The 22,146-nt window shown below is 36.4% G+C and overlaps 5 protein-coding genes across 11 annotated transcripts; 2 read left to right on the plus strand and 3 right to left on the minus strand.

Annotated features, from left to right (window-relative positions):
* Window positions 1-841: 841 nt before the first annotated feature.
* Window positions 842-4,523, minus strand: LOC143900527 (uncharacterized). The gene is made up of 10 exons (XM_077412009.1): window positions 4,366-4,523; window positions 3,934-4,108; window positions 3,583-3,724; window positions 3,284-3,492; window positions 3,052-3,198; window positions 2,714-2,949; window positions 2,439-2,621; window positions 2,147-2,309; window positions 1,186-2,054; window positions 842-1,012 (listed from the first exon to the last, which is right to left on the minus strand). The coding sequence occupies exons 2-9, from the start codon at window positions 4,090-4,092 to the stop codon at window positions 2,019-2,021; spliced, it is 1,275 nt and encodes a 424-aa protein (XP_077268135.1). The 5' UTR covers window positions 4,093-4,108; window positions 4,366-4,523; the 3' UTR covers window positions 842-1,012; window positions 1,186-2,018.
* A 210-nt stretch (window positions 4,524-4,733) lies between these two features.
* Window positions 4,734-8,390, plus strand: Grasp65 (Golgi reassembly-stacking protein 2). Its single transcript, XM_077411891.1, has 7 exons — window positions 4,734-5,005; window positions 5,729-5,809; window positions 5,933-6,136; window positions 6,221-6,438; window positions 6,542-6,626; window positions 6,799-7,126; window positions 7,544-8,390. The coding sequence occupies exons 1-7, from the start codon at window positions 4,943-4,945 to the stop codon at window positions 7,954-7,956; spliced, it is 1,392 nt and encodes a 463-aa protein (XP_077268017.1). The 5' UTR covers window positions 4,734-4,942; the 3' UTR covers window positions 7,957-8,390.
* Window positions 8,391-8,576: 186 nt separating this feature from the next.
* Np15.6 (NADH dehydrogenase [ubiquinone] 1 beta subcomplex subunit NP15.6) lies at window positions 8,577-9,374 on the minus strand. Its single transcript, XM_077413953.1, has one exon. It carries the CDS (start codon window positions 9,174-9,176, stop codon window positions 8,742-8,744), a length of 435 nt encoding a protein of 144 aa, XP_077270079.1. The 5' UTR covers window positions 9,177-9,374; the 3' UTR covers window positions 8,577-8,741.
* A 628-nt stretch (window positions 9,375-10,002) lies between these two features.
* On the plus strand, window positions 10,003-15,666 carry Acn (apoptotic chromatin condensation inducer acinus). Of its 6 annotated transcripts, none has more exons than XM_077409412.1 (10): window positions 10,264-10,514; window positions 10,901-12,536; window positions 12,776-12,863; window positions 12,957-13,067; window positions 13,139-13,334; window positions 13,445-13,653; window positions 13,732-13,932; window positions 14,006-14,266; window positions 14,471-14,621; window positions 14,977-15,666. In XM_077409412.1, exons 1-9 carry the CDS (start codon window positions 10,496-10,498, stop codon window positions 14,588-14,590), a joined length of 2,841 nt encoding a protein of 946 aa, XP_077265538.1. In that variant the 5' UTR covers window positions 10,264-10,495; the 3' UTR covers window positions 14,591-14,621; window positions 14,977-15,666. The 6 variants fall into 6 exon arrangements, with proteins under 6 accessions (XP_077265831.1, XP_077265538.1, XP_077265630.1 ...); XM_077409504.1 differs by having other exon boundaries at window positions 15,000-15,666; XM_077409569.1 differs by having other exon boundaries at window positions 14,471-14,598.
* A 396-nt stretch (window positions 15,667-16,062) lies between these two features.
* Tm9sf2 (transmembrane 9 superfamily protein member 2) lies at window positions 16,063-21,900 on the minus strand. 2 transcript variants are annotated; one of them, XM_077410199.1, is made up of 15 exons: window positions 21,405-21,900; window positions 20,813-20,880; window positions 20,585-20,678; window positions 20,349-20,484; window positions 19,589-19,710; window positions 19,380-19,503; window positions 19,116-19,255; window positions 18,829-19,005; window positions 18,190-18,334; window positions 17,860-18,037; window positions 17,574-17,733; window positions 17,357-17,508; window positions 17,186-17,297; window positions 16,935-17,106; window positions 16,063-16,846 (listed from the first exon to the last, which is right to left on the minus strand). In XM_077410199.1, exons 1-15 carry the CDS (start codon window positions 21,525-21,527, stop codon window positions 16,779-16,781), a joined length of 1,971 nt encoding a protein of 656 aa, XP_077266325.1. In that variant the 5' UTR covers window positions 21,528-21,900; the 3' UTR covers window positions 16,063-16,778. The 2 variants fall into 2 exon arrangements, with proteins under 2 accessions (XP_077266325.1, XP_077266241.1); XM_077410115.1 differs by having other exon boundaries at window positions 18,190-18,346.
* Between the last annotated feature and the right edge of the window lie 246 nt (window positions 21,901-22,146).

Below are 22,146 nucleotides of genomic sequence, written 5' to 3' on the forward strand. Positions count from 1 at the left end.
GTAAACAATTAGTTATAATTAATTATAAATCAATCGAGTATTTATTTTAGAATACATGCATGAAATATCCATGTCACAAGCAGCCATCCTATAAACACTGTTGCAGCTGTGGTTAAATATGGAACATATTCCGAACGAAGAATGTGCCGCAAGCAAGGAATTTTATCGCCCAAATCGTTCAATACGGTGTCCAACTGTATTATTAAAAATGTTTAGCAAAATATTGTAATAAATCTAGCTGAGAATATTGAGGAACTCACATCCATTTTGTCCTCGATTGATTTCTGTAGAGATGATAATAAAATTTTACATATTGATATAAAATTTTTGCAAAATGTGTGACTCGCACAATACAATTTTGTCATAAATATGATGCAATTTCAATTGGTTGCGTTAATATGGTAATAAACTGACTACTTCGCCACGTTTACTAATTTTTGTATATATAGTGTGTTTATTAAAATAGTTTCAAAAATCTTTCATCTTCTCTTCATAAACGTCATATCAAAGAATTTAATTAGTCAAGATCGTCATACAATATATTTAGTAATAAAGTGTTTCATGTTTGTAAGTCCTTTATATAAATAAAATATAGATAATTATTTTGTACAAATAATTCTCTCTATTTGATTATAAATAATTCTTTTTTTATCAATCAGTGGTATCAATGGTATCCTTGCGTGCGGTTGATTCTTCCATTGAGCTATTATCTTGTAATTGATCCTGTGCAGGTTCAATAATGCCCTTATCTACTGATGACACGGCAGAAAATTTGTCTTTCAAAGGCAGAATACCCTGCGGTATTTCTTCAAGGACACTTCTTTTGTACGGCACAAAAGGAGTTTGCATGTCGATCTGAAGCTGAGCAACCTCTGATGATGATTCTTGTTGAGGAGTTATTTCTTGCTGCTGATTATATCTAACAAGTGCGCATAGTTTGTGAAACGCCGAGGATGTCATTCTTGCCGTCAGGATTGTTAGAAGCTGTACAGGACCAGGTATTAAAAATTAACTGACCATGGGGCTACTTAGCCCTGGTCTTGGTTACATATTGCTTAATAAAATATTTATTAATTGTTATAATAAAATCTTTAGGCTCTGTTAGAGCCACTTAAAATATAAATAAAAATATAAAAAAAAAAACAAAAAATTATATAATTGGTGAAATTCTAACTATATACTCACAATGATTAAATTTGCGGCCTGTCGTAAGAAAAATACGGCTGTGGGATATACTAGGACAATCATCATTTCCATCAAACGCGAAACAGCAGCAACGGAAAATAGGATACCAGATAACATCAATAGAATTATAAGTTGGAAAAATCCAACCAGTATCTGTGATAAAAATATCTCCTAAGTCGTCAGATTTAAAACAGGATTAGCTGCTTAAATTCTACGATCACAAAATTTGTAATTTTTTAATAAATATAAAAATCTGAAAATTACGCATATGTGTGAAACTGTGAAATATAAAATTATAAATTGCAAAAAATAATTCTTACACAAAAGATCCACATTGCCGATACCTCTTCGTTTCACAAACAATTCGGATTCGCAGTGCTGTCAATCATAAAATTTTCGCAATTCAATCGATTAAGATTCGCGACCAATTCATCGCATTTAACAAACTGCATTTCTTATCTTTATTCCAACCGAAGAATGAGTTTAAAACTCTTTGAGAAACTTTTATAATTCGACATGACGTAAAAAAAGTAATTTATGTAAGTTCCATCAAAACCGTCCAACTTCACATTGTATACTCAAAAAAATCAGACAACAGACAAATCATTAAAAATAATCGAAAATTAAGTAATTAAAGCTTAGAAGAAAGATTTAAATCTATTGTTATGTAAAAGAGTACTTATATTTAAATAATAAATTACAAATTTTCGATAAAAAATATACATAGAATATTATCTTTGTGATATACATAAACTATTTATGATAAAATTTTTTAATAGTATTCTACATCTTATTAAAAAGTAAGAGAAAACATAAATTTTTAGATTTTATGATTATTCTTCTTTCCAAACTTTCCGTAATTCAAGCTCCTGAAATAGATCATATAAGTCGTATTATAAAAAATATGTTAAAAGATAATTTAATTATGTATTTCTATAAACAAAAGACCAATGTAACTCACATTAGCAATTTCATTATTATAAGTCTCTTGGCAACTGTTGATAAAAATTACAGTTTCTTCCTCTATCTTCTCAACATCTGCTTGTAATTTGTTTCTTTTCAAGCATTTTTCATTGGAACAATCTCGATCTTTATCTAATTTAGTTTTCCGTACCTTTCTTTCACTAAAGATTATTAAATTTTAATTTAATATTGTTTTATTAAAATATTAAATCGAAAATTAAATTGTGTGACAATAAACAATTCTAAAACTATTTTAATTAAAAAAAAATTTAATCTTTATGCAATATTACCTTAATAATTGGTTATACAGATTGCACAATGGACGCATGTCTTCTTCACGGTATGTTTGTAAGTTGTTCTTTTCAGCGTCCACTTGATCTTTGTGCTTTGCTAATTTAGTTTTTGATTCTTTCCATATATTGTTGAATGAATCAGTTTCTTTTTTAACCTCATCTAACTTCGCTTTCTTGCTCCTATATAAAAAAAAATATTGGAAAAATATAAGACATATTTTTATGTTAACTAATTAGAAATATATATAATATAAATATAAATAAATAAATACTGTTGCTCTTTATATATATCTGCCAATATACAAAAATCGCCAGTCATTTTTTTGACAAAGTTTAATTTCTCTCCGACTTGTTTTATTAACTGTTTCTTGTCCTGAATAGCGTTCTGCACTTCACTACGTTCTTTTACTTTTAACTTGTGTTGTTCTTCAATTTCATTTAAACGGAATCTATACTCCTCTGGCGAATTTACAACTTCTGACTGTACTTCAGTTATCATCTTGGACAGCTAAAAATGATATAGTGCCCGTTAAAAATTTATCAATTATTGTGCGGCAGTAAAAGTGTTACAATTGCTTTGAAAAATCAAGATTTAAATAAGAATATTTACTTTCTTTGCTGTTGTCTTAACGGAGCCATAAAGTTCTTTAGCTTTTTGATTTTCCTTTTCTATATCATTTTTCATTGCTTCGAGTTCCAGTTCCTTCTTATTAAATTGTTCCGTTCTTGACTGTACATGTTGTATCTCAGCTTCTAGCTAAAATAATAAAGTTCGATTTTATATATTATTGCATACGTAAGAAAAAAATCAATTAAGAACTAACATATAATTTTATAATTACTTTTTCCATCATGGATAACTGCTTCGCTTTGTGCATAAGCTTATTATTAATAGCTTCTGAAACTTGAGCCTTTCTTTCTTTCAGTTCTTTTAGCAGTTTAGACATAGTTTGGATTTCTTCCATTTTGTCATTAAATTTAGACTTGGTATGCAGTGTATACAATACAAAGTTAGACAGATATTGTGCCTGCTTTCTAAATCGCTTTTGTCCTACAAAATTCACAAGTAATATCAAGAAAATTGTACTATTATAGCACAGTTGTTGCTCTCATAAAAGGTTTCAAACTGAAATATTTGTACCTGGACTAGTAATGTCGGTGAGACAAAAATCATGTATAAATATCTTATCAAATATCCGTGCCACAACTGCATGTAAATTTATAAGATTTATTACATCAGAATCTTCGTAATATGCCATAGCGTCAAGTTGTTCTGAAAGTGGCTGCAAAATTTTGTTACAAATAAGAAAAATACATGGAAACAAAAATCAATTACTCCATCTTATTACTCCAAGGTATTATTTATACCTGTATATATATATATATATATATACATCTGTATATATATATATATATATATATATATATATATATATATATATACGTATATATAGTAATGACTAGTAAATAAGTAAAAGATTTGAGGTCTTACCTGATCAATCAAACTCATATTGATACAGAACTGTGATAAAAATGTGGTTAATAAATTCACTATGTAATCCTCTGTTGGATTTTTGAGATCTTCAATAGTCGAAGGCAATGAAACATCTTGTAAATTACGGTGAATTTTGTTGATGGACGGCTGCTCCATGATGATCGAACGTTACCTGCAAGTAAATCGAGTTTGAAGGAGAAAGAAGGATTAATACAACAAAGTATATGGGCCGATATCACAGTTTCCGATTAACGTGATTCTCCGATTAAACTCACTCTTCGTCTCTTTCTAGGGGGATAGAGAATCACGTTAATCGGAGACTGTGATACCGGTCCCATAACATTGAAAATAAATGTCAACAAAACACATCCATTTTCTTCGTCGATTTCAATAGATTATTTGTGTGCGATTTACTTGAAGAGAAATTACCTTTGGCCTCTCAAATTTCGAAATGCTTAAAAAAAATGAATGGTAACAGCTTCTTAAGTTATCTGTGCCCTGAAAATGCACGAAATCCTCGTCACTCCTCGATCACGACCGTCTAACCTCGCTTCCGTAACGCCTAACGCAACGCCTAAATTGCCCCGAAATGGCCGAAATTGTTTGAATTTCCGATATCGGCGAATCGCGTGTCGTTATTGGCCGCGTTCAGCAGACACAACTGTTGAGTTCGTCTTATCAACAAACTACGCTGATTGGTTGGTTCTAAAAGTAAGAGCCAATCACGTTCGACTGCTACTGAGCGGTGAACGCGCTCATTCGTTTCTCACTTTTGCTAGGACCATTTGGAGACCCTGATTTCACCAGACTGCACCAGACGGCACAGCGGGCACAGACTGTGCCGCATGGCCGTCGTGTGACGTCACCATAGTTTGCGTTAAAATAGCCGTGCCACGACTGCCACGTATTTTTGCCATTCGAGTGTCCCGCAAAGCCGCACGATCGACAATTGGTTTAATGTCTTTTACCTGCTCGTCCCGAGTGACCTAAGAAGCTCACAGCTGGCATGGGGTCGTCTCACAGCGTGGAGATACCGGGAGGCGGGACAGAAGGTTACCACGTATTGAGGGTAGGGTGACCTGTCAAGAGAGTTAACAGTGTTAACACCCTGTATCGTCCGTTTTTAGAAAATCGCTCGCGCACAAACATTGCGGGGAATAATAATGAAACCCACGGAAATTATACCTGAGCGGGCACTTGCGTGTTTATAAAAATTCAAGCCGTTCCGCGTGACCCGATTTGTTCGCAATTTTATTGACTACCACAAGTGTCATTTGTGGTTTGTCATCTTTGATTTTATTATCTTACACTGCAGAAGATATATTAGATTCATTAAGTTATCTCTCGATGACTTTTCTCATGAAAAACATTTAAATGTAATTTAAAATTAAAGTAAAACTCTAGGATATAACATTTGTCCCATTTGTGTTAGGGGTCTTTTATTTATTTTCTCTCACCCAATCCGATATATAAATGTTTCAGAATGAAGCCCATTTGGAGTTAAGTAATGTGATTTTAAATTATATTTTATTTGTGCTTCTGTTGTCAAAAAATTGACATATTCTAGAATAAAGAATGTAAATTATGACTTGTATATTTTATATTCTATTTTAGTTACCGTGGTTACAGACAACTATCTTATTGTTACATTTAATATAATTTGTTGATTGTCGATATGTAACAACTTATACTAGAAATTAAAAAAAAAAACTTCTGTGCTCAACGTATTAAAAGTTTGATATATACCGATACAAATGCAATACTAATTGATGTTCTGTATCTTTTTTGACAGGTTCAAGAAGGTTCTCCTGGGCAGCAAGCAGGACTCGAAGCATTCTTTGATTTTATAGTGGCAATTGGGAATACTCGTCTGGTATGTTCACTCGCACGTCTTGCTCTGATGAAGGATACATATTTTATACAGTTAAATTAATACACGCATTAAAATACAGCACGGTTGTGCTGTATTTGTATTTTAAAATGCTACATATTTTAGGACCAAGATAACGATACTTTGAAGGAACTTCTGAAGGTTGGTGTAAATAAGGAACTAACAATCACGGTATACAGTAGTAAAACACAGTCTGTAAGACGGACAAAAATTGTTCCGAGTGTGACATGGGGTGGACAGGGTCTATTGGGTGTTAGTATACGTTTCTGTTCGTTTGAAGGCGCTAACGAAAACGTTTGGCATGTACTTGTAAGTATAAACTTTATGTATAAATCTTGGATCATTTTATATAAAATGTTGCACTGAAAAAATGCTTAAATTTTAAATTAACAGGAAGTACATCCATCGTCTCCTGCTGAATTGGCCGGTTTACGACCGTTTACCGATTATATTATTGGAGCGGACTCCGTTCTTCATGAAAGCGAAGATTTATTTACCTTAATAGAGGCACACGAATCACGACCTCTGAAATTGTATGTATATAATACTAAGGATGATACTTGCAGAGAAGTTACTATTACACCCAATAATACTTGGGGCGGAGAAGGAAGGTACATAGCTTTTCACATAGTATCTCACAATGTTGGACCTAATAATCGCTAGATGCCCTTTTGGCATGCAGATGTTAAATTATTCTGTATTTACTTTTAATAGCTTGGGATGTGGAATCGGATATGGGTACTTACATAGAATACCTGTCAGAAGCGTACTGGAGCAGAAACCTGCTAATTCATATGTGGTAAAAAAAATGCATTATATAACGTTTTAGCGTCGATATTTGAATAATCCCAAGAAAAAATGTATAATTAACAGCATTTTAATAGATATTAGCTTTACCCAAATTCTTTGAAGACTGCTATACTTTATTACTATTATTATTATTATTATTACTATGAATATTTCCATTTCAGAACACTCCCAAGACTGCAATGCAAACTCAACCGGTAACAGCAACGACCGCTACCGTTACCGTGGCGGAAATCAACCCGATTGTCAGTACACAATCCGAAGTATCTGTTCCGCCGAGTTATACCACCTCGATGGATAGCCCGATGAAAAACTTAAAAAGCGAACAGGAAACTATACCAGCTCAAAATATACCTGGACCAAGCACGCAAACCCAACCAGCAAATCAAGTCAATTTCACTGGTGTCGTTGGTGGCTATACACCAGTCAGTTCAGTCCCTCATATGTTTCCGAATCAACCCACCACCAGTTTCGCACCCAGTTTCACACCCAGTAAGTACCAACCAGATTTGCGTATTTCCTTGATATGTAAATAGTTTATTATTCGCATTGCTCAATTATAAACTATATTTTTAAAAATTACGAAAAAATTTTAGATAATCTTAAAAAAAAAAAAAAAATTTAAAACATTTTATAACGAACTGCTGAATATTTCTTGTACTTCTGCTGAAAATCTTATTAAACGTTATCCAAAGTTATAATAATTTTGCACGTAAGATGCTTTGTTCGAACAAAATACTTTTGGGAGATTCAGGAGTTTTATTTTATAGGTCACTATTCCGAAGTTTTTATTTTTATGGAATTTTCAGCGGAAGAAAGAAAGTGACGGATTTTTCACAACTTATATCCTTATCCTCTTGACATTTTAATTATTTAGATCATTGCCGATTCATTTATTTAATTGTTTAGGCACTTATCCGACGACTCCAAACATTCCTGGTATGCCAACCATTATGGCGTTACCACCGAACGTTACCAATTCTTATGAAGTTTCAATCGCACCGCCTGGATCAATTAATGCCCCAGGACAACAGAGAGAGCAGAATCCTGTCCATGGTACGACCACGATCAATGTCCCAGTATTGCAGAGAGAGCAGAATCCTATTCCTAGTGCGAACATGACTGCTGGATTTAATATGCCTCAGTCTCACGTTGTAACGACACCTATCTCACTGCCAGGAATGCCACCTATCACAGTCACCGCCTCTCTTCAAGACACTTCTTTCTATCCATCTATTCTTCAACAGCAAAATCAATCGCCACCTGGCATCAACACCACCACCGTCGCTCCGACGATGACGTTGCCGACGTCCACGCAGTAAGGAATTCACGTTTTTAGAAATTAAATAAATAGAAGAGTATATATAATTTTCACTTTAATAAAGTATACTTTTAAGCGTGCCGGTTAAGTAAAATTAAATATTTTGTCCATTCTAAACTGTTGGGACAGAGAGAACGAGCCAGTAAGACTAAGGATGATATTCGTAATTGTTCCTTGGCGAAAATTTCTTATATACCTATATACGTGTATATATACATATATGTAAATGTATATGCACATGTATATAAATTGTTCGCCAAAGAAAGATTATAAATGCCTTCCTAAGCCTTATTTCTTTTAATAAATATCGAGATGGTGATGAGTATAATAAATTTTTTAATGTGTACCGATATGTATTAAAGAGAATAATAATGTAATGTAATATTGTATATAAATAAATAATCGCAAGAACCTAATTATATTATACCGCATCATTAAAAAATTGTCATACTTATTAATTTTTTCCGTACATCACCTATAAATTTTAATTACATATAATTAACAACTAGTACATATGTTGATCAGCGACAATATACATACTTTTGTATCTAAAGCATCTCGTTTTAACTGAGGCTGTAAAGATTGCAAAATTGCGAGTTCGATCTCCAAGTTGAGAAAAGATTTCAATCCACGCAAAAGCAGTGTTTATTACAGTGTTATCTCCAATTAACATTATAACAAGTACTAAGGTATAGATAGGCAGTAACAACACTCGAAGTTCAAACAACGTTCTCAGCGTTGTCGAAAGACAAGATTCTTTATCGTGCGTTCTCATGTCGAGACCTTTTAAATGATGATCTCCGTATCACCCAGCTCTTCGTCGGTTGGCAATATTATCTTGGACGGATCAATCACGTTGCGATCGATGAGAGGAAGTCCGTGTTCCTCTCTGTAACGAAGCTGCAGGTACGCCTCTCGCTGTGCCCAGTCCTTGTTCCTGACATCAGGTAGATAGGCCATGACGGTGATCCCAAGCACCAGGACTATGGATACGGTGATGAACATGGTCTGGTGCAGGGCATGACGATCCTCCACTTCGTCGTCCTGGCTGAAGCCGTAACTTATCCACTTTCTCTTGACAGGCTTCGCCTCCTCCTTGGCGCTGTCGTAACAGCTCGGTGACGTTGCTATCCTGCGACATATCGTCGTCTCCTTGGGCGACATCAGAGCTAACCCCCGGCGTAGACCCTGCGCGCAATTCATGCGGAATAACGCTGCCATCGTCAGTAAAGTACGCTCGTGTTCTCCGGCTGTGCGACAGCTGTCACGAATTAATACGTGCGAGTCCCAATGCCAGTAACGTTATGTGAACTGCGGGTGTGCTGAGTTTCCAGAAAAAGAGATCAGAGAAATTAGATAATATTTCTTCAAATATATCCGTACTCTCTCTGTATATGTAAGTCTACATATGTGTATGTAGTTTAGCTGTATGAAAAAGTTAGGCTAGGTTTCCACTAGCCAATTACAACATACACGATGGATCATCCAATTGGCTGATGGCAGGCGCTCCGTGCGTGCCGATTGGCTATCGAATAGATATATTTCGTGGAATTTAAGAACGCGCGTAAAAAAACACGATTGGATAATTTTCATAATTTTTTTTTACAATATTTTATAAAAACTCATTCGTCGTATTTATTATAAATTTATTATGCGCGCAATTCTGTCGATCACAGGTTTTTCCATTAGAAGAATTCATACTCTATTAGCGAGTTTGATTAAACTCCAATTAATTCAATCAGTGATTAATTTGCCCGTAATTAAGTATCATTTTGTTAACATTTTGATAGAATTATGTTAGTTTTTTGTTGTTTATTATATATAGGAAAAAAAAGATTATTATATATATATAATAAGTAAAAAATTATAATACAGATATCATTTGATAAATTAACTGATTAAGTTAATTATTTGGAATTTTCGTCGAAATCATTCTCCGAAATAAATTATTATCGTCGCGCATCGAATGTAATCCGCTGAGAAAATTGTTCGTCGAGTCCGGCCATCTAATACGACGCGGCGGATTTATGGCCGATCGAGCGGTTGTATCAGTTGTATGTACGGTGTACGGTGGCTCCCACATCAACGAACGAGGGGAATTGTGGGGATTTGTTGAGCAGCGTCGTCGGGGCCGCTGTTTCTCGTCGAGAGTGCGTCATTTATGTGTTACCGAGACGGTCGGCGGAAACGAGGAGTTTAATCGGACCCAAGGACGCAGCGCAGCGCAGCGCAGTCGAGTGAGTAGACTCCGACATCGTCGTTGCTGCCCGCGGGCCGCCCTCGCCCTCGCCCTCGCCGTCGCCGCCGCCGTCGAGATTGGCCTGCGCGCGAATTTGCGCTGATAACCACAAACCGGAGCGTGTTAAATCGATCGGTGAATTCGTGGGGGACCTCGGGGTCGGCGGTGATCGCCCGCGAATACCGCGAGTGAGCACCGATTTGCGGGGAGTCGACGGGACGACGATCCGCGATCCGCGGATCCGACGACCCGATCGTATTTCTCCGCCAATCGGCATTAGATCGCGTTGCGCGGAATTAATATGGAGGCAATGTGTGTAGGTGCGTGTGTAGAGGTTGCGTATGTGTGCGTATGCGTATGCGTATGCGTGGGCATGTGTGGGTATATTTGACGCTTTGACTGATGAGAAAACGCAAAACGTTCGACCTAGTGTGTGCCATGACGTTCTATATTTAACCTGTAATAAGAAATAATGAGATCTATATTGAAGAATCACACATATATATATATATATATATATATATATATATACGTATATGCGAATAGTATTCTATAATTTAGTAATAACGAAAGCTATATATTGAGATGGATTATATGTGAAAAGACATTGATATAATTTGTAAATTAAATATGCACTATTAGTTCTCTTAACCCTTGGTTTAGAGTTGTATCATTTATATTAAATTAGTTACATTATATATGACAGGTATGAGACGCAAGAGCGAAAGGAACAAAGCGAAGGGATCTCCAGAGAAGAAAATTGAGAAACCGACGAGGAAGTCGACGCGCAGGCGTGGCAGGAGATCGCCTTCCACCTCGTCCGAGCAAGACACTTTTGTCGTTGAGGATGTGACCAAAAGTGCCGTTCAGCTCAAGGAGATCGAGAAGGAAACAAACGTGCAGACACGTCTGCAGAGCAAGGAAGTAGAGCAAACGCCACAGGGGCGTGAGGAGAAGGTTTCCTCTAGCGAGATAGACGTAAAGGTGGATTCACCCGAAGACGAAGAGGACAACGGCGGCTCGGTATGGAAAGTAGCGAGAGCGGATGCGTCGCCCGGCGAGATACAGAAGTTGAAACTATGTAGGCAGCGCAACACGTCAGAACCATCATCAGACACACCACCGTCGAGTAGGAAAGGTGTCAAGTCAAGTAGCAAGTGGCAAGGAAGTGGTGAGGGCGTTGCAGAGGAGGCTGACTCGGCGGATGAGCAACTGGTTTCTTGTACAAGAACGCTCAGTAATGCTGAACAGCCGAACGATCCCTCCTCTTCATACCCAGGTCAGGACTCCAACGAAGAGGTAAGTGATAGCAAGGAGATCCTGCCTGAAACCACTTCAGCCAACTTGTTGTCTGACGATAAACCAAACATAGATCAGCATGGTGAATCAAATGAGGCAAATTGCGCTGCCCAAATCGTTGATATCAAACCTGGCAAGCCGGGTAGCACGACACCCGTGCCGACTCCTAGCGCGAACGGTGAGGAAACCACCGTCGCTGTCATCGTTAAGGAAGATAAACCTGCGGAAGCCGAAGCTGTGGAAGCCGAAGCTGTGGAAGCCGAAGCTGTGGAAGCCGAAGCTGTGGAAGCCGAAGCTGTGGCAGCCGAACCCGTGGAAGACAAACCCGTGGAAGACAAACCCGTGGCAGACAAACTCGTGGAAGACAAACCCGTGGCAGACAAACTCGTGGAAGACAAACCCGTGGCAGACAAACTCGTAGAAGACAAACCCATGGAAGACAAACCCATGGAAGACAAACCCATGGAAGACAAACCCGTGGAAGACATAAGTGAAAAGTCAACAGAGATCTCTGTTAAAGAGACTAACGTGGAAAATGTTCGTAGAGATACAAGTAGCGAAGATGAGGAGGAGGAGGAGGAGAAAGAGGATAAAGCGAAAACGCATCGTCCGGTGGACTCGTCATCTGATTCAAACGAATCGCACACTAAAAGAAGCAGAACAAGTAGTGACCGAACGTCGCCACGTACGATTCGCAGAAAACATAGAAATAAGTACAGAGATTCGTCGAATTCAGAGACACCTGATTCCGAAGATGAACCTAAGAGAAAGATCTCTGAAGCTTATGTGGAGGAGGAAGAGGAGGAGGAGGAAGAAAAACCGAGAACAGAATACTCGCAAGAGAATGATAAAGAACAATCGGTGTCGCCGGAAAGAACAAACTCTCATTCAAATAACGTAGAAAAGATAGAGATCGAGCATAATGAAACTGTTGAAGATAAATCGGAAGAAAATATAATAACTGAAAAATTGGAACAGTCTACACCGGCTAGCACTCAGGTGGTCGCTCATAAACCCGTTAAAGTCAACTTGAAGAGATCATTGTAAGCATAAATATTCTTGTATAATGAGTATTCTTTTTTTGACAGGGAAATTTTATTTGTAAAAGTTGCAAAGTATAATATTATAGATATAATAGATATTATTGAAGGTTTTTAATGTATCATTATATTTGTGGAATAATTCAGTTACTTTAGATTTTATAGTGTAAATGAATCGAAATATCAGTATTTTATCCAAATTGAGTTATAATTTAATTACGCTAATTTCTATCTATTTTCAGCTCAACAAGAATATTATCTGAAAAGATCGAGGTGAAAAGAAACGATGCTGATGCAAGCCTCGACAATGAATCCAATAGTCAAAATAAGGTATAATAATTTATAGTATTCTGCTAGAGTTATAAGGATATTTATATTCTGCCATTTAGCACTATATTCTCGAATATATAATGTGCATTTCAGGAAAATGGCAGTGAACAAGAGCCAAAATGTGTGCCGAGGAAACGTCGATGGGGGACTGCGCTTTCCACGGATACCGCGCCCTCGTTTTCTATCTCGACTGATTCGCTCAAGGTTTTATTTCAATTATACATATATTACTTTCGATTCTTTAACATAAAAATTCACTAACAATAATGTCATAGGCGTTGGTGCCAGGTGCGAAGCCATTATCCATCAATGAAGTTCGTCTCTCTAAGGACGATGACGAGGACAGAGATCGGCATAGAAGTAACGATAAACGGCACAATTCGAGCGACATTACAAATGATAAGGCAACGGATGAAAACTTGAAAAATGGCGCTACCAAAAAGGGCAATGGAAAAATAGATAATCACATTGGTAAGTGTGTTTACAATTAGTTAAATAAAATCTGTAAATTTTTCTATAATTGTTAACTATAACATTATGATTCCTATTTAATATTTATACAATGTTTCTGTTATTTTTAGCGGCGAGGCGAAAGATATCGATCGTGAAGGAGATGCCACATATAAAATCACCAAGTCCACCAGCGTCTAAACCTACCAATATTCTTTTGATCAAGAATCTAGTTCGCCCTTTCACACTAAATCAGATTAAGGAACTTCTTTCGCGTACTGGCACCATTGTGGAGAACGGTTTCTGGATGGATCGAATTAAATCTAAATGCATTGTCGAAGTACGAATTATAAATCTAGAGAGAATATTGTACGGTGGATCTTAAGCCAAACCTCTTACGATTATATTAATATTGCAGTATTCCAATGAGGATCAGGCCTTTGAGACAAGGCAGGCGCTTCACGGGATCTCTTGGCCTATGTCCAATCCAAAGAAGCTTCATGTGGAATATGCTACAAAGGAGGATATGGAGACCGCTCGGGAATCGTCCAAGGAACAACCGGTTGCTCGTAAAACCGAGCCGCTCTCGTCGGATTCGTGGCAGACTAATATGACTAAGGTAAGGATTTGCAGTTTTGACTAGATCATTGGAGTGTTTTCGAACAATTTAATGGAACATATCTACGTATTAGGTGACCGTGGTGAGAGAGTGGGATTTAGGCAAGGAGGACGGCCAGCAACACATCAGGGAGAAGGAGCGTGAGAAGAAGGACCATGATAAGAAGCGGCGAGTGAGGAGTCGCAGTCCAACATTGGACGCACATCTATCGGCACCGGCCCGCAAATTCAAGAAGAAGGAGGACGATCCACCTCCAGCCAAGCTTCTGGACGATCTCTTTAGAAAGACGAAGGCGACACCCTGCATATACTGGTTGCCGCTTACAAATGAACAGGTAGGTGAATTCAGTGAGCTATAGGTATATGTTAGTATTTCATCGTTTCGAAATATTTAGAAGAATATTTATATAGAAAGAGATTTTGTCAAAAATACACTAAGATAAAAAGATATTTTGTTTACAACTTTATCTTTTTATTTTGTTCATTTATCATGTGTATATATATATAGACAATAAAAGTTTCATATGGAAACATTATAGATAGTCGTGAAGGAGGAGATGCGACGGCAACATATGGCGGAACATGCGCGCAGATTAGAAGAGATGAGACGTGCTGACAGAAACAGGGACGGCCGACGTCGACGTAGTCCGAGAAAATAGAGATCAGCGTATATCATCAGCAACATTAAATGTACCTCTCCTTCCCTATCCTGATTTATCCTAAATTTAATTTTGCTTACTTCCAATCAATTTTTTAATTCGGAATTTTAATTCTCGTTGTTGTATGTTTATCAGAGATACATCTTTCTTCTTTTTTTGAACTCGTTCAAGAACGTATAAATATTTGAAAATTATTAGTTCTATTTTTTTTTTTTTTTTTTTTTTTTTTTTTTTTTTTATTTCCTTTAGTATCATCTCTTTAATCTCTGTATCTCTACTTCCTGTCAGTTTAATTTCAGATACCATTCAATGCATGATTATCAGATATCCTTCCGATTCCTTCTTTCCTTCCCTCGTGTATCAGAATTAAACCGTACTTCTTACAGGTCAACATTTATCTATCCCACAGAGAGCCAATAACTGTAGATCAGACGCAGTATAGTGGTACTGTGTATTTGCGTCGACTGTTCATGGCAAATAATACCAATTCACTCTCTGTCATGTTCGAAACCACACGTGAGAGACTCGCACGCTCGCAGCATCTATACGGAATGATTTTACAACGTGGGAATCTCTATGAAGAAAATAGACGAGACGCACATCATTGAATGTGGAATAGACTTGGCATTCGTGAGAACACCGTTCGTTCCTTCGCTCTTCTCTTGTTTTATTTTTTTTTACGAATCGAACTCTGATAAGTACATTCGAATGGAGAAATGAAGTTATACGAGTTATATGCAGTCTGGATGGAAAACACTGTCGCCCGAAACGCAGAAGAGCATTGTTGAAGACATTATTTCGGACATTATTGATGGATGAAAGATGAACTTTGTCCGCGGTAAATCTTCTTCGTGGTCTGCTTTGGTTGCCTCGTGCTCAACAATTGCCAACCATTTGACTTTTTGACGGCGGCTACATCCTGCAAGCGTCACGTCAGTGTTTAACCGTAATATAGACTAGCGCAGGACGAAGACATGTCTGTAAATATAACCGATATTTCGTGGTGTGACATGTAAAATTATTAATAAATCCTAAAAATGATGAAAACACGCTTTCTGTTAGCGTATACAGAGGTACATTTACCGCTTACTTTTTTTTCACAATATACCTATTAGAGAATTTGTTATTCACTTACGACGAAAAATTGAGATAAGTAAATACATTTATGCTTAAAATAAACAATTGCCTATGTTATTGTCGTTATCTAATTTGCTGTACAACCGTAGAACTGTGTTTAATAAATTAGCAACAAAATATCGAAAAGCGCGAAACAGAACACGATCGTTAAAATTTATTGCAAATATGCATATAAACTTATTTGGTAATTTTATTCGTAGCAATAACATTATCAACGCTAACTTTATAGGTACTTTAGCTTACAAAATCCGAGTACAGAATGTGTGCACATTGACTGTTAGACATATTACGATTATGCTGTTATTTATTTGGTAGACAGTGAAAAAGAAGAGACGTAAAATTTAATAGTCAATTTAGTTTTCAATTTGTACATTTTTTATTACTTACATATTTAATTTATAATTTGAAAACACGACACGTGCGTTTTCTCAATTAGAATCGAATTGTACTTCTATGTCGTTATACACGCGCACGCACGTTTAATACTTCTCGTTTTATTAAAAATTTCTCGCAATAAAAACGAATGAGTAAACAATGAATTTGACCAAAATCGATTTCATGTGACACATTGAAGATTTAATCTGAGACGTATCGTGATTGCACACCGCATAAGGTTTTTGCGACGTAAGTCAAGCATTTGAGAGCAAAGGAAAAATAAAACAAGATGCTTATACAGATTTTTGCAGACATCTAAAACATACATCATTAATATGTATGATTATGATGTATGTTAGACGCTTATTCGAGAAAATGCTTGAAGAATGTCAGACAGTCGATAACGATATCGACATTCGCTTTCCAAAAATTGTAAACCTTACGCGTTAATAAAATAAACTATTATTTATGACGATACTTGTAACGATGTATTTCAGCAATAATGACGCGAAGAAGTGCGCTATTATTTGCGTATTGTTATCGTTAAGGACTTCTTTCTTTTTTTTTAACGCGGGTTTACATAATATCGACTATCGCTCATTCTCGTTGCGACCAATTTCACTCATCATACCACATTCATTTATCATACAAGCATTGTTCTCATCATCAGTTTTATTTAATCAACCTTCACAACACTATAAATCTTGCGCACGAACCAAAAACAGGCAAAGAAACCAATGGAACCTGAAAGAAAATGAGTTTTATTTTTTTAAACATCAATGGTAGCAATATTTTACAAAAATTTCGAGCGAAACATATAACAAATACTCACCTGTCAGAAGGAAGAATAAGTAAACCATAATAAATGTATATCCGAAGTACAGGAACGTAGAAGTGGCACCTTCAATGTCTAACTTAGTCACAAAGAAATGTACACAATAAATTAACAAGTAGACAGCAGTAAAGCCGGATGTAAGAAAGCTGCGCCACCACCAGTGATAATCCTGTAAAGAAATTGATAAATATCACAATGTTTCACGAAAGAGATATACAAGTATGATTTCCTACAAAGCATGTATTTACCTCAGCGCAAAGATGGAAATAACAGAGTAGAATTGTCGTTTCAGAACACGTGATGACAAGTATAAGAAAGACCAAGAAGAGAAATCCGAACATGTAGTACACTTGGCTTGACCTGGTAAAAATGACTCGTAAGAACATTTATTGATAAAAATATTAATATGCAACACTTACCAAAGGGAATTAAGTATGAAGAATAATTGTATAAATATGCATCCGAATGGCAGGACACCACCCATGATGACCCCAGGTATTGGTTGCGTATAGAAATTCTGCTCTGGTATTTGTCGAGGAATCTGATTCGTTCGTACTGGATGCTCCAAAGCCTGCGGCATTATTTACCGATTATTTACAGACATATTATAATAAACTAATATTAATTTACAATTACCCTTTTCTTGAAACCAAAGTAAGCGCCGATAAATGTTAACGGTACGGACACTCCGAACCACAGTGCTAGAAGTGCGATTAGAGTGCTGAAAGGGACTGCGGCCGAGCTTCCATTCGCCCAAAATATTAGGTTCATTATGAAGAATAAACTAAATACGATTCTGTAAAGTAATATACAATTTATATAATAAATTTATATCAAATACAAATGGCATTTGTCAAAATTAATTTACTTTCAATGCAGCAGAATCGATAGACTAGATTTCAGGAAATAACACAAGTCTTACCCGGGGCTAAGCATAGATGTGAGTAACACGTTGGATTTCCATTTTTCTCCACCGAAACTCTTATATATTCGAGCAGCGGCGAATCCCGCAGTAGTTCCGAGACAAACGTACAATACCATTGCACAAGTCATTAATGCGCCTCTATTTGCAGGCGAAAGGAAACCCAGACAAGCGAACGCTGTAGCATTGATTACAATATTTAGAATTTACCGTTTGAAATAAAAGGAAAAACAATTAATAAATTTATTAACGTTTAAAAAAAAGTTCACAATTAATCTTGAATAAATTAATCTCATATTTAATCTAATAAATCTGATGAGTGCAGTTTACCTAGTGTAACTAACGTCATGAAGAATACTTGAACACCGGATCCTAGTAGAACCGAAAGCAACATTCCTTTACGCGGAGGGCGAAACACGTCGCCGTGTACCAATTTCCATCCAAACTCCTCTTGTGCGTCTTCTCCTGATTCTATCTGGAAGTAGGCCTGCGTTATCGCAACACAGACAAACGGATATCACAATCTTGTAAAAGTGAAGAAAACATTTGGTTACCTTCACCTTTTCATGATATATGTTATTTTGTAAAAGCTTGATTTTTCAAAGCATTTTTAAAAATACAGGGTTAGTTTTTCATAAAATTTCCAAGAGACATTAATTAATGGCAATATATTCATCAATATATCTTCTTAGAACTTTATTAAATTTTATCTAAAAGTTTTCAATAAAAATAAAGGACTTCTTGGCTTCGCCGCAGCCGGATGAAAAAGATATAAACAACAATTTTTAGAGTAACTTTTAATATTGCATTCAGTTGCTAAATATCGCGAAATTATCACGCGATGTTTTCAAGAGTCTGTTCAATTATTTATTTGCTTGTAAGAAAATAGATATAGAAAAATGTGCATACTACAAAAAAAAAATTACGTGCAGTTGTTAAACTATATAACACGACTGAGTATATAAGTACCTGGTTATATCGCGCGATGTCTTTGTGCAGAGTGCGAAGCATTATCATAGCTACCATGCCAGAGAGGAACAAAACTATTATCAATGAATTAAGAATACTGAACCACTGAATATTCGAATGTGGCATCGATTCCAAGATGTAATCCCATCTCGACGACCATTTAATCGTGTTATTTATCTGGAATAATAAGTAAAATAATAAATTTTAACACAATAACAAACAATAAACGATTAAATTTTATCAACTAAAATATCCTTGTGTTATTGTGTATATTTGCAAAGACTTACCACATATTTAATAGAATACGTATATGTCACTTGGAACGTCTGATCTCTCGCGAGCTCACCGGATGGTATCACTAATGGTATTTGACTTTCACAATCAACTGTACTAGTATGCTTAATACTGTGAGGCACTACTTTCACAGCTATTAAAAACACAATTTGTACAATTAATGCAATTTATTTATGAAATAATAATTTAATGTTAATTATGATTTATTTGTAAATTTAAACACCGACAAAGGCCAATTTTGATCCACAAATACTCACATATGATACGACCACCGTTATCCTTAAAGGACGATCCCCATTCCTCCGTAGCACCACTGTGATAAGTTATAGTAAGATTCACGTGATTGAACAGATAGTAAGTGTTCAGTTTGTTGTACGGACCCTATACACATAAAAAAATATCCATCAGATAAATTAAATTGTATAATTTTACAATTTTAAAATATAATTCGATAATTCATTCTCACATGTATAGTACAAGTATCTTGCTGAGATCTGGATTCTTTTGAGTAACAACCCATGGGGAAGCCAGTGCTACAATATTGTCGCTCATCCTCTAGCTGATAACACCACGTTACCGGCATATTATCTGATAAAAGCAGAATACATTAACAGAATCATTAGCAAGTCAATACAAAATTATTTTAAGAATAATGACATGTCGTATAGTTGCAAAACTTTAACTTTTAAAATCATAATTTTTTAAACTTTTAAAATAATAAATAAAATAATAAATTCGTATAATTTTCTCCATAAATCAGTTGATAAGCTTCAATCAATTCACCAATTATAATAGAAACAACAAAATAAATACAAACTGCTATTGTTAAAACACAAATATATTTTTGCACTTTAAAACATAAAAGTTTGATATAACTTCAGAATTTATTTCTAAATTATATTAAACTCTTGTGTATAATTTACAACTCTTATAAACCCTTTAACGTATCAAAATATGTTTGCACTGACAGTGCATTCGTCTTATATTTGCTTATCACAAATTATTATTTATTCAAATCTTTAAATTACCGAGTCATTCATATCTCTTTCTTTAATTTTTAAATATAAAATTGTATAAATTGTATAAATTGGAGTTACAGTATCCTATTGAGATATACTAATAAAATAATATATCAGACAATTATCGTAACAGAAAATATTTAACAAGAAATTACAATACATTCACTAATATTTTCAATCAATTGGTTGATGCATTTGATACTCTACCGACTATCCAATGATGTTGATAATTGACTGCTATTCCTTTTCTCAATAACTGTAACTTCTTCTCCGAATTTTCATCACCTCCCGTGTACCCTTTTCTGCAAACGGTGGCACACTTGACATCTTTCAAGAATTCCAACTAAAAATGAAATAAAATGTATTTTACCTTTTTTTAAATTTAGGATTCAAGTTTAAGATTCTCTTAAAAAAGAATGTTAGTCTTGGGTCTTTGCATATACCTTGTACGGAGACGGTCGTATGCGTTCCCCAAATACGACCTGTCCCAAGTTTTCAACTGGGGACTGTCCATCCTCTGCCGTGCAGAAGTCGAAACTAGATTGTAAAAATAGAATATTCAAAAATTATTACAAAAGTTATACGTATAAGTGTTGTATATTACTTGAACGTAATATGCAATACACTAATAAATGTAATAGAGAAATTTAACACATAATAATATTACTTACTGACTATATTCGTAAGGTATGACATATTTCTCTGTGTTTAAACGGTTCACGTACAGTTTAATTTCAGACTAAAACAGAATCACACAGTTTTATTATCAATACAACACTGCGATACTAAGAATTCAAACGTTATCATATCAAGCTATGTAATCTTGCTTGATAATACACATTGCAGTGTACATACATATATACATAATAGTTATTACACACTTACATATGTAATTATTAGCAAAATTTATATGAAAGTAACATTGTACAGTGCATGTATCAAGAAAGGTCCATATAGCTAGAGAAACGACAAACTTGCCAAGTGATATTTGTGTCACATGTATGTACATATATATACATATATGTATATATATGTACATACATGTATATATATATGTAGTGGCAAATTTGTACACGGAGTCAACCGGATAAGATACTATCCGAGATAAGACAGAGATCATGTACAATTTAATTCGCAAGAAAGATACGAAGGACGTGGGACGTACAAGCGAGTACCTACAACAATTTACGACGTATATGTATAATCGACACGTCCCGTCGTTCATAACCAACCGATCGACCGCGATCCCTAGCGCTATTGTACCTTGCAGGTTGGCGTGATCTCGCCGGCCTTGCAATAATTCACGGGTGCCAGGCCGGGCAGGTAGAAGGCCACGACGCCGTGGAACGCGCACAGCGTGTAGAATATCGCCGTCGTCGTTCTCATCGCCGTCGCCGTCGCAGTCAACCAGGGGGGGGGGGGGTCGTCCTAGAAGCGCGCGTCTGTCTCTGTCGTACCGCTCGGGTCTCCCGTCTCCCGTCTCCTGGTCTCCTCCGTGATACGTACTCTCGTACACTCTACATGAACATGAAAGCGCTCGATCGCATCATACGCCGCGCACGCCTCCACGGAGTACGGAGTGGCACGGCCGGGGTCTCTCTCGCTCTCTCGCTGCGTGGGATTGCGCGAAACGTCGTCGTCGTCGCGAGTCGCGGCGAGCCAAAACGCGTATTCGGCGTATTATCACATCGACATCTCGAGCTCGAGCGCTGCCGCTGCCATGACACGTCATGAAGTGCGCGACGACCACGAGTCGTCTTCGGGGGTGACTAATAATCGCCCGTCTCGCTCGTCCCGCCCCGCGTGGCGTGCCTTCCCAGCCGAGCGAGGCCAAACAAACCGCTTGGCGCTTGCTCCGTTTTTAAATTTCGCGCCCGATTCGCGAAAGGACACGCGAAGACTTTTCACTTTCAGGATTTGGCGATCCGATTTCTCTAGAAATTGGCTGGACAAAAAACCGAACTCGCCAATCAGAGGGTATTTTGGTCAGCAGGGTCATGTTCCA

The sequence above is a fragment of the Temnothorax americanus genome, unplaced genomic scaffold, assembly GCF_048541705.1.
Source record: "Temnothorax americanus isolate GAGA-0224 unplaced genomic scaffold, ASM4854170v1 Scaffold1, whole genome shotgun sequence".
In the NCBI taxonomy this organism is placed as follows: domain Eukaryota; kingdom Metazoa; phylum Arthropoda; class Insecta; order Hymenoptera; family Formicidae; genus Temnothorax; species Temnothorax americanus.